Genomic DNA, 12,590 nt, shown 5'->3' with positions numbered 1-12,590 from the left:
TATGGCCTAAAGCCAGACAAAATTCAAGTGGAAAAAAACATGGGCCCAGATGTTTTAAAGCCATGGTCCTTCAAATTAGTGTGAGGCCAACATGGTTCTTCTATTTGAAAAGGGATCAAAGACTTTACAAAGTAACTATAGGCCTGTAACTTTAAAAGTCAGGAATAAACTTGAGAATTTGATAAAGTTTAGTATTAAAGATTTTTTTTTTAGGAAGCCTAAATAAAAGTGATAATATAGATTCACCGAGGACCAAAGTTGTCAAATAAAGAAAGCAAAACAAATGAGTGGTTGTGGATATGATACAATTTGTATGCTGATGACACTCAAATCTATCTGTCCACCCTGACTTGTCTCCCTCAGTCCTGGATGAGGTTTCATTCTGCCTGTCAGCCATCTCGTCATGGATGGCTGAAAAATTTCTGAAACTCAACCTAGATAAAACCGAACTCATCATCTTCCCCCCACCCATAATTCCAAATCTTCTCGACATATTTCTTAAGGTTAACAACACTGTTTTTAACCCCTCAAGCATGTTGTCTTGGCATCACTTTCCATTCTGCTCTCTCATTTACCCTTCATATTCAGAACACTTCCAGTTACTGTCATTTTCATCTGCGTAACATCTCCAAAATTCACCCCTACCTGTCCCCAGAGACCAAACTCTTAGTGCACACTCTCATCACTTGTCTGGATTACTGTAATCCTCCTCTCTGGTACTCCACAAACCCAGCTCTCTCCTCTACAATCTATTATGAAGGCTGCAGCCAGACTCATCCATCCTTCCCACTACTCCTCTTCTGCTGCATCTCTTTGTAGTTCTCTTCATTGGCTTCCATTTCACTTTAGAATAAAATTCAAGCTCCAGTACTTTGTCTTCAAAATCTCACCCCAGTTGTTGTCCCACTTACCTTTCGGACCTGGTAAAAAAAATACTCCTCAAGCCGCTCTCTTTGCTCCTCCAATGACCTACTAATGATTTCCTCACTCATAACCTCATTACATTCATGGCTCCAAGACTTTTTTTTAGCGCTGCCCGACTCTCTTGATTGGTCTTCCTCGTCCTATTCAGCTTGCTCCTACTTTCTACTCACTTAAAAGAGCACTCAAAACCCAATTTTTTTAACTTGCCTACCCGCCATTTTTGGTCTTCTAAAACCCTCACTACTTCCACCACTACATAACTTTCCTCAGTATTTTGTGTTATTCCCCCACCTCCTAGATTGTAAGCTCTTCAGGGCAGGGTCCTCTTTTCCTTCTGTTTTACTGTCTGCATCTGTCATTTGCAACCCCTATTTAATGTACAATGCTGCGTAATATGTTGGCACTATATAAATCCTGTATAATAATAACAATATAGTTGAATTTTGAAAAGTACCCTAAGACAGCTAATTTTCAAATTGGTTGGCTATAATAATGTATTCTGTAAAAGGATAGAAAACGGGTTTTAGAACTGTATTTCGAGTGATTAATATTTTTTTACCTAAACTGTTTAAGGTTGTTAGTGTATTCCAAGGTTCATTCAGTAAAGAAACCATCATTTTGTAATTTTCATTAAAAGAACAATTGCCATGTTTGCAGATGACATTAAGGAAATGATCTACACAAAATATCTGACACAAGCATACCCTAATGCACTGTCTGACTGGGCAGCTGTGTGGCAAATGTTTTTATTAACATTTTTTTTTTTTTTTATTTTAAACAATGCAAGAAGAGAGTTGCAACTGATAAGACCAAATCAGAACAGCATTTTCCCAGGCAATCAAGAATACAATGTAACTAATAAGAAAAGTAACAGAACAGCAGAGAAAAATAAAAAGACCTAAACAGGGTCCAAAGTAGGAAAGACAAAACATTATGTCACAGACAGCTGTAATTCAATAAAAAAGGAAAAGAAGAGGAGACCAGGGCAAGCCAGTAGAGGGTGGGTACCAACTCATAAAATATAACCAGGCGACCAGACAAGTTAGAAGGAAACCTCCTGGAATACGATCCAGAACAAACACATTTTACGAAAGAGTTCCATCTTATTATGTAATCTAGCCATCATATTCTCTTCGTAACACTTACGAAAAACCCTATAGACATAGTGGATCCAGAGGAAGGTAATGAAAATAATCTCTAGTGCAATATGCTCCAAAAGGGGAAAACCTGCCTGATCCTGTACGGCAATCGGATGTTCCCTGGATCAACAGTCTTTGTTGTTCTCCCGTTAAACGATGTGCTTCTAAAAAAGCAATCTATAGTATTTGCTGAAACTACTTCCTGAAGAAGCCTATTCCACATTTTTCACAGACTTTATTGTGAAGAATCCCTTTCTCAACTGGAGATTAAATTTTGTTTCCTCCAGATGCAAGGAGTGCCCCCAAGTCATTTGTAATAACCATAGAGTGAATATTTGGGAAGACAGTTCTCTATATGGACCATTTATATATTTATATAGGGGGATCATATCCCACTTTAAACTTCTCTTCTCAAGGGAGAATATATTCAGTTTAGCTAATTTCTCCTCATAGCCAAGTTCCTACATTACCTTTATTAGTTTAGTTGCCCTTCTCTGCACTCTCTCCAATTCCACAATATCCATTTTGTGAACTGCTGCATATTCCAGATGAGGTCTGACCAATTCTTTGTACAGGGGCAGGATTGTGTATCCATCTCTGCAGTCTATTCCTCTTTTAATACAAGAAATTACTTTGCTAGCTTTAGATATTGCAGCTTGGCATTGCATGCTATTAATAAGTCCCCTAGACCGTATGAATCCTACATGTTGTTGGCCCAAAGTTCATAACTTTACATTTCTCAAATTTAAATGTCATTTGCCACTTGACTGCCCAATCAAACAGTACATCTAGGTCTGCTTGTAGATTATAGACATCTTGTATAGACTTAACTCCATGACATAGTTTGGTGTCATCTGAAAACACAGAAATGGTACATTTAGGTCCCAACACTGAGCCCTCCGGTACACCACTAATAACCTGAGACCATTTAGAGTATGAATCATCACTATTTGATCCATTTACATATTGAATTTTCCAAACCAATAGACTCCAACTTGTACATTAACCGTCTGTGGGGTACTGTGTCAAATGCATGTTCTGATCTGATATTTTTGCTATTAATATTTTTTATTATATATCTTTTACTAGCTAAAAGAGCCAAAACCAGTAGCTTCATAATCTAAAAATCAGATTTAACCAGTTCTTACAGCATATGCAATGTGAAAACATTTTATTACTTCTTACCATCATCCAGAGTGATGTCCTGCAAGCCAATTGTCTGGAAACTCAGTTCACCATCCTCGGGCTCCTCAGAAAGTGAGTTGTCAGGATGAAATGAGTCCTGAATTGTATGGTGCTCAAGAGTAACAGGGTAGGGAAGTCTACTCAGTCCAAGTCTATGTGTTTGAGAAGGCAGTTGACCAGAATGTACCATGGAGTTGAGTGATTTTGATGAAGCTGCTACAGCTGAAATGGTGGGATTGAATGGTATTTGCTGCTGCTGAGAAGATGAACTAGGCAGCCTTGACTGTGATAATGATAGGGGTGTAGCACCAGTTGGGGAAGACGTAGGGCCAGGTTTTGTAAGATGGTGAGAAACAGATGTAGCCTGGGGTGGTGGAAGACCAGGCAATTGATTTGTTGAAGTGATGGTATTTTGCCCAACATTTGGACAGTGGTAATTGATCTGCTGAAGCTGTGCTGACTGTACTACATGGACCAATGGTTCAGTAATGGTAGGAGATGAGGATGTAGGAATTGTGGTAGAGGCAGATAACTCTGTAATTGCCATGGATTGATGATTAAGGCTGAGCTGATGTACAGCTAGGTCTTGCTGAAAATGCAAGGGATCATACTCCTGAGCAGGAGCTAAATGGCTTAATTGTCCATTGTGTATTACATTAGACTGCACAGATGAATAGGAAGACCTAGTAGCAGCAGTTGATAAATAATATAACTGGTGCAATGTTGAAGACAGGAATTCTGATCTCCCATTATTGTTCCTACCTTGTGAAAGGTCTGGAACTCTTGGGTTCATCAGGGGTGAGTATGCTGTTTGAGAAGGGCATTCAAGACTCTGATCCAAGGAAGACAAAATATTCCTGTGGTTACATCTCTGACCACAGCAAGGCTTATTGGTGTGTAGACCGCCTTGCCTAGTAACACAAACCACATTGGACAGGGATGCATCAGACACAGCTGGAAGATCATCCTCTTCGGTGCATTTAGCTTTCTGTAAAACTAAAAAACAAAAAAACAAAAAGTACAATTACTTAAGTTTGTATTTTAGGTATTAGTACAATAGTATGGAGGCTGTCCTTGATGAAATTTCTTTCTAGAAATGGTAGTCCTACTAAAGCAAATGGGGAGGGGTGAGGCAGGAGGTGTGCACATAATGTCATCATCCCCATCACAGCAAAAACCTACTTCACTAACTGCTCACAATAAATCCTGAAATGGCCATATCACTCCCCTTTCCTGTCACAGCACATTTCTTCCCTTTAATACCCATCTGCCCCACTACATCCATCCTAAGCAACCACAACCCATGCTTACACATTTCCCCCAATACACTGCAGCTCACTGCTACCTCTTACCAAATTCCTCCCTTTAAAACTCATCCCTTTTCTCCCAGCAGATCCCACCTTGATCACCCCTTTTTCACTTTTCTTTAGTCCAAGGATGCACTAAAAAGTTTACCCTATTAGCAAGGGGCTCATAAGGGTAACCACTGAAGGTCTGATTGAAAGCTTTGTTTTAGACCAACTGTTTTTTCTCAAAAGTGACCGAGATCCCAGTTACTTCAAATACAAGTCAAGTACTTGGGTTTTGCCAAAATAGGGTTTCTAAGTTAACGTGACCCTTGGGATAGATTTTTGTGCATGTTTACCATCCAGCCAAACGGACATAACCCTGGCATAGGGACTTTAGCTGGTATACTACCTGGGTTAAGGCAAACTTTTTTTTTAATTAGCACTCTCAGTTACTTTGGAATTGTGTATTTACTCTTTTAATGTATTACTACATTTATTGTATTGTATTGTATTTATTGTATTGTATTGTATTTATTGTATTCAAGAAGGTGCAGGATTTTTTGGGTCAAAATCACAGCCAATGAAGCCTTAATTCTGATTGACATAGTGGACTGGAAATTCCACATTCCCACAAATTCTAGTTTGGAACAAGAGTAGTGCAGCTTTCCTACATTCTGACAAAAACCCAGACCCAAGCCATCATAAAAACAAACATCCTAGTTCTATGATCCCTGGGACTTTGCTTCACGTCCAGACATTCTGGCAATACGTAAGACCCAAATCTCACCTAGATTAAAAAAATTGCTCATCCAAAAATGGTAGTCAAAAAAATGTTCCACCAATAATTTTAATGACCTGGATATTGTCAGCAAAACCAAAATCACCAAACTTCACATATTTTAGGAGTATCCCTACTGTGCACAGATGAGATGGAAAGCAGTGCAAAATCTCCCTTTCACTTTTTGGGGAGTCTTTATGACAGCAATATAATTCACAAAAGGATTCAGAAAGTTTAGTTTTGGTTGTTAGTTTAGTTTCAACAAATTAACAGGAGTTGTTTACATGAATTTTCAAGGTTTAATTTGTTTTCACAACTAGAAAACGTCTTGTGAATGCAGGCAATTTTATTGGAAGAGCGAGTGTACTGTCATCTTGCCAGTTTTGAGCATAAGTGTGGCCAAGAAATTAGAACTAAAACATTGGCAGGACCATCCATCCTCGACCATTGCCATGGTATTAAAATGATGGGCTTTGCAAAGCTTTTAGACCTCTTCCAACAATACCACTGTTCATCAAACATTCAAATGTTACGCACTTAGAGTAAGGATTTCAATTGTCATTTATCTATTTAGAAAGTTTATTAGTGATTGGATCCACCATAATTAATTTTATTCTAGCATGGGGGGAAGGTTATGGATGAATGTAAGGAGCTTCCCATGTTACAAACAATGGATTGTGCAATACTAGCTGTACTGAAAAACAAAAGGATTTGGCAAACAATGATAGTAAAAGCAGCAATGGTTTAAAGAGCCTGTTCACCAATGCTAGAAGTCTGGCAAACAAAGTAGGGGAGTTGGAAGCCTTAATGAGTGAGGAGTTATGACTTAGTTGGTATTACTGAATCCTAGTTTTGTTCTTCACATGACTGGGCTGTCAATTTTCCTGGGTATACTCTCTTTCGTAAAGACAGAGTCAAATGAAAGGGTGGTGGTGTCTGTCTGTCTGTATGTGAGGAGTGATCCAAAAGTGAATCTGAAATAAGAAATTGTGGGTGGAACAAGTGATGAGGTTGAGGCATTATGGGTGGAGTGGAATGTGGGGTTGAATAACATACAATTAATAATTGGAGTCTGCTATAGGCCCCCCAATGCTAAGGCAGAAATAGAGAATCAACTACTACCACAGATAGAAAAAGCAGAAAAAAGTGGAAGTGTTTTAATCATGGGAGATTTCAACTACCCTGACATTGACTGGAGTAATGGCACTACAGGAACAGCGAAAGGGAGGAAATTTGTGAATTTAATACAAGATACTTTTATGGTACAGTTTATAGGAGCCCAAACTAGAAATGATACTCTGCTGAACCTAGTTCTTTCTAACAATGCAGAGCTTGTAACAAATGTGCATATGAAAGAGAATCTGGGTAGCAGTGACAATAATATGATTTCAATTTATGTAAGCTGTAAACAGGAAAGATAAAAACATTTAATTTTAGGTAGGCAAATTTTCCGATATTAAGGGGGCTCTCCGTGACTAGGACTGGGAGACAATATTGTCCTCAAAGAACACTGACCAGAAATGGTAATGTTTCAAGTCTGTTCTACAAAAGCACACTGTAAAATATATTCAAATGTGTAATAAGTTTAAGAGGCTAAAATTAAAACCTATGTGGCTCACAGCTGATGTTAAAAAAGCCATAAGTAACAAGAAAAAGGCATTCCAAATGCAAAATGTAATGTAATTCCAAATGCAAATGTAAAAATGAAGGATCAAATACATTTTTGAAAACTATAAATAATATAACAAAAGATGTAAAAAGGAGATAAAATGTGCAAAACTTCAAAATGAAAGACAGATTGCAAAGGAAAGTAAGGCAAACCCCAAACATTTTAAAATATATTTATAGCAAAAAGATCAGATCTGAGCATGTAGGCCCCTTAAAGGATGTCTTTGGGTTGGTAACTGGGGATAAAGAAAAGGAGGCAGATTTACTAAACACTTTTTTTTTTTTTTAGCTCAGAGTACACAAAGGAATAGCTAATATCAAAATATATCACTGCCATAAATGAGGCTCAGAATTGATGCAGACCGGTTCACAAAAAGGACATTGTGGAATTAGAGAAAGTGCAGAGAAGGGCAACTAAACTAAAAAAAGGAATGGAGAAGCTCAGCTATGAGGAGAGATTAGCTGAACTGAATCTATTCTCCTTTGAGAAGTCACGTTTAAATTGGGATATGATTACCCTGTATAAATATATAAACGGTCCATATAGAGAATTCTGTTCCCCATTATTCACTTTGAGATCATTACAAAGAACAAGAGGGCACTCTGTGTCTGGAGGAAAAGAAGTTTAAGCTCCGGATAAGGAAGGGATTCTTCACTGTAAGGTCTGTGAAAATGTGGAATCGGCTCCCTCAGGAAGAAGTTACACCAACTACTATGGATTGCTTTAGGAAAAAGCTGGATGTTTTTCTAGAAGCACGGAATATAACTGGCTATTAAGGCTTTAAAGGAATCAGATCTGAACTTGAAAAATTCTGAACAAAAAAATTGTGTAAAAATGTATGCGTCATCGGCAGCGTAATAGCCGGTTGTGTGTAAGTGCATGTCATTCTGTGGCCTTACAACTGTGTGTACAAACCCTCATAACTAATATCAACCACAATTTCATTAAAATTTTAAGATATGGGAATCACAATTTTAGAAACTTGTGAAAATACAACATTGGGAGTGCGGAGTCCTTAATTGAAAATGCAAATTGGGGCCACATATAGCATTGGGGTGGGGTCCATAAATTGAAGTCTACCTGTCACAAATCTTTAACTGTCACACTATGTTATCCTATCTGCTTCACTTCTTTGAATCCCAATTTCCCTAGAATGGTGGGGTGTACAAAACTGAAAATGTAGGTACAGTAGGGGGAAACCTTTGGCTAACCCCCTCACACACAAAAATGTCATTACTATGGGAAAATCAGAACTTAATGTGCAGTCCATTACGCATGTCACACAAGGCAGGTTCTTTTGCGATGACTGGCTTATTCATGATCTAAATCACAGAAATTATTCATTACCCTGGAACCAGGGTAACTCCCAGCTTCTGCAACACTACCGGTAGTCAAAATAGTTTTTTTTGTAAGACAAGCCTTCTTGTAAAAAAGTCAGGTCTCTGCTCTTTATGCTACAAATACTTATGACTGGAAGAGCCCTTAGGACTTCAAGTCAAGGGGGTTTAGTTCATCAGGTGTTCCCTGTATAAAATTTTTCTGATGATGCATCTTTTGCTTTGTGAAACATATGTAAAAACACAGGGTAAGCTGTGGGTAAAACACTGGTGTTCAGCAAATCCAAACTCATCGTTTTCATGGACAAAGGTGTTAGTGGAGGTTTTATGAGAAGGGTCCACAGTAGCAAGAGGTACAGGGAGGTGGCCCTTATAAAAAAGGGGAAGAGGAGGAGGAATTGTCGGGTATGATGCTAGGAAGTCACAATGATCACCAGTCAGGTAAATATTTATGCTGTCACCCTGAGAATGTGGCCTAAAGTGAGAAGCACATTCAATGTCTGAAACATGGCAAGTTGCATGCCTTTTTGTTTTTGCAGACAAGTATATTCTTGAAATTCTGAGATGACTACTGGGTATCCACACCTATGACATTGAATGCAATTTGGGAAATCTCATCAGCATTTAACTCTCCATTCCCACTACATCAGTTCTCAGCTTTTTTTTGTCCCAGGCAGCAACATGACAGATATGTTCAAATTCAGCCTTTTGGACAAAATAGTCTATTTATTCTATATTAGCAGAATAAGGGCAGGGAGATCGAAAATTTAGCTCTTGACCTAGCGAATTACAGCGACAAAAGTACTGGATGTTTGGCATCAAGGTGCTGCTTTGTTTACCCTTGAGTGTCATGTTTGGGCAAGGTTTTAATGCAGCCGGTTTGAAAGGGCTCTCCAAAATGGACCACGGTATTGGCCACCGGTATGAAAAAATTGAAGGTAAATAGAAAAAATGGATACAGACTGCTCATACTGTCCATGGTTCATAAAATGGACTAAGGAGATCACTGCTAGAGATTATTGACCGAAAAAAAAAAAAAAATTATGTGTTCTTCTCTCCTTCCTGATTCTCTGATTTTTTTTTTTGATCTCTATCCAACTTTGTTCTGTTCTTTGACAATATGAAGTTTGTTGTACTTCCTCCCTCTTTTTCCCCTTTTTTGTGTTGTTTTCCCTTTGTTGTAAAAATTTCATACCAAAACAAAATAAAAATATTGTGTTTTAAAAAAAATATTACAAATTTTTTCAAAATCTAAACTTATTAAAATGGTTGGATTTCTCAACTGATCTGACTGGTTTGGTCCAACCATGGCTGGACTAACCCAACCTAACAACCACCAATATGCTACTATCAATAAAATAGATAAAAATTGTAGCTGTGGCAGACCTGGTGTGTAGGTAAACCTCTGGGACTGACTTCTTTTCCTTTTTCCATTGCAAAGATAAAACTGAACCTGGACCGCAGATACAATTGATTTATTATGGTATGGTGGAATTTCAACAAGAATTTCAGCCTGTAAAAAAACAAAAAACACTGTTAAGATATATGGATAACAAGGTGGACTTTAACTATTTTACTTTAACATTAACTATTGGCCAACTAGGAAACTGTGTGTGACCCTCTGCAAATAGCACCCTCTGATTAGCACAGAAAGAATATAACAACCACATTTCAGGACTTCCTCCAATTCAGGTCTCTGGTTCATTTTAAAAGTATATACCAGTGTGCCTAATATTATTATTATTATTATTAATAATAATTATAATATTAATAAACAGGATGTATACAGCGCCAACATATTACGCAGTGCTGTACATTAAATAGGGATTAATTCTCTATGTTTAATGATAAAGAAGTAATGCACGTATTGTTTTGTTTTTTTTAAAAGACGACAAATAATATTAAGACCTTTATTGGTAATAATGTCCTATGTTTATGAATGCCAATTTGGGACCACTTACATAGCTAGAAACATTGGGGTGGGGCCTCTAAATTTATACCTACCTGCCACAAAACTATAGTTGTCATACTATCCCCTGTCTGCTTTTCGTCTTTGAACTCCAATTTCCCTGGAACAGGGAGGTGTAAGAAACCAAAAATTAAGATGAAAGTGTGGATAACCCCTAAATCCATATCTGTCTACTTCTCTACCTTAAACTTCTCTGGAACAGAGAGGTGTACCTACGTTTTCGGTTTCCTACACTTCCCTGTTCAAGAGAAATTTGAGTTTAAAGAAGAGAAGCAGACAAAGTAGCATAGTATGGCAGTTATAGCTTTGTGAAAGGTAGGTAAAAATATAGGGGCTCCACCCCAATGCTCCTTACTATGTTAAGTGGCCCCGGCGGTCTCTAAATCCCCATTTTAAGTTTAGGGCTCCTAGGCACACTTCCTTTTAAAAAAGCAACCCCAATGTTCAACTTTTACAAGTTTTTAAACATGTGACCCCCATATCCTGAAATTCTTGAAGGGGGTTAGTTGGTTGGTTAGTTGGTTACTAGTAGCTATGATGGTACCCTGTGCACCCTGAAATTTTCATTTTCAGGGTACTCATGCCATTTCAAAAAGTCATTATGGCCACTGGTTTAGGAGTCATGACTTTTTGAACACAGTAAGTGGTTGGCCTGTAGAATATGTCAAGTAGCCTCCACACACTCAGCCATCTCACAGTGCTGACGATGACATCATTATACCTGTCCACTTGTACACACCTATTCATGTGTTCACAATCATGGTGCCCTTAAAAGCATCACATTTTTAAAAATATATAAAAGGATGCATGTACAGTGAGGCACTTTTTTTCTGAATTCTCAAGAAGACATATTTACAACTCTATACGATTGCCCCATCTTGTGAAATTTACAAAGCAATTTAGGGTGACATGAGGAAGAACCCGGGAGAAAAAAAATGGTGGTGCTGGACAAACAGTAAGCCCCAAAAGAAGAGAGAAGCCTAGCCAGAACAGGACTCTATGGGCTCGGTTTGTGAAAAGATCAATTGAAAAAAAAAAAAATCACAAAAGTTCTGCTTTACCAAATATAGCCCTGAATTCACACTGGCAGTAAGGCTGCATTTTTTTTGCTGCTTCCTCACGTCAGGAACCACTGCTGCTTAAAACCTGCCAGGGCTGAAAAAGCCTAGCAGTTACCAGTTCCCAATACCAATCCCAGGTGCCTAGCAGTTGCCAGTAGTCACACAGGAGTGGTAAACGGCACAGTTTTATACTGTTAATGTGAACTAAGCATAACTTGTTACACTACAATGATTACACTATAACACTACTAAAAATGATTACACTCCTAACAAAATATAGAACATTAGGAAGTTGGATTAAAATACACTGGCACTGGCCAGTTAGGGCATAATACAAAAAGATGAAAGAATTGGACATGCCAAGGGGGCAGGGATTAGAAAGTACAGGGGAAAGGTAGAAAGCTGGCACAAAAATAGGGGTTATTGAATGCCTATGGCATAAACAACTGAGAGCAATACATTTGTTGAGTCTTGCTCCACCCACTTTTTGACCACCCAGCTACAGCTTCCCCCCCCCCCCTCCCACCCCCACTATCCAGCTGAAAAAAATTGAGGAAAACAACTTATAATATCATATCATTACTATATGGTATGCAATCTAAAGACAATATATTGCAAAAATAACAAAAGTGGGAGATTATCCAGAGCCAGTTTGAAAACAAGTGGTTTTGAAGGTGTTTAAATTGCAAAGTCTTCCTTGTGATTTGTCTATTTTTTGACAACCAAAATCAAGTTTCCAGTAAAATACATGCTAATAGTATAATTTATAAACAAAATAAAGGTATTATGTGTGTTTTTAATTATAGTTAGGATTACCTTTTAACATATTGTATTAAGGAATAAAATACAATATATGTACTTGGTATATGAATCTCTTGATTTCTGGATTCTTATTTTTTATACTACCACTAGCAGTACAAAATGGTTGCTGAAGCTGTGATTACTGTTTTTATAAACAGTAATGTTAAAGTACCCAAATAAGCCTGGTTTTGTCCAACGTACAATACGGAGACAATTTGATGTGTACAAACTGTACACATGAGCATTCCCTATTTGCTTTTTTGATTCTATAAGGTAGACTTGTTGGTGATCTCTTTGCGCCCTGAGCTTTGGTTGTACTGCTTCTGATGCGGGAATCCATGAGCCATGAATTTTGGTTATTTCTAAAATGTATGCACTTGAAATACTTACTTGAGGCACATGGTTTTGGCTTTTTAAAAAAAAAATTAAAAAAAAATG

The 12,590-nt window shown here is 37.8% G+C and overlaps 1 protein-coding gene across 1 annotated transcript in view; it reads right to left on the bottom strand.

Annotated features, from left to right (window-relative positions):
- Nucleotides 1-12,590, bottom strand: part of NFATC3 (nuclear factor of activated T cells 3) — a 146,197-nt gene that overhangs the window by 40,003 nt on the left and 93,604 nt on the right. Inside the window, exons 8-9 of the mRNA XM_072422981.1 lie at nucleotides 9,708-9,834; nucleotides 3,249-4,244 (exon numbers count right to left, since the gene is read on the bottom strand). Of these exons, the coding sequence (XP_072279082.1) occupies nucleotides 3,249-4,244; nucleotides 9,708-9,834 (1,123 nt within the window). The remainder of the gene's footprint in view (nucleotides 1-3,248; nucleotides 4,245-9,707; nucleotides 9,835-12,590) is intronic.

The sequence above is a fragment of the Pyxicephalus adspersus genome, chromosome 9 (genome assembly GCF_032062135.1).
Source record: "Pyxicephalus adspersus chromosome 9, UCB_Pads_2.0, whole genome shotgun sequence".
Classification (NCBI taxonomy): Eukaryota; Metazoa; Chordata; class Amphibia; order Anura; family Pyxicephalidae; genus Pyxicephalus; species Pyxicephalus adspersus.
Note: the sequence above shows the minus strand (reverse complement) of the source record. Positions and strands in the feature narration are given on the sequence as shown.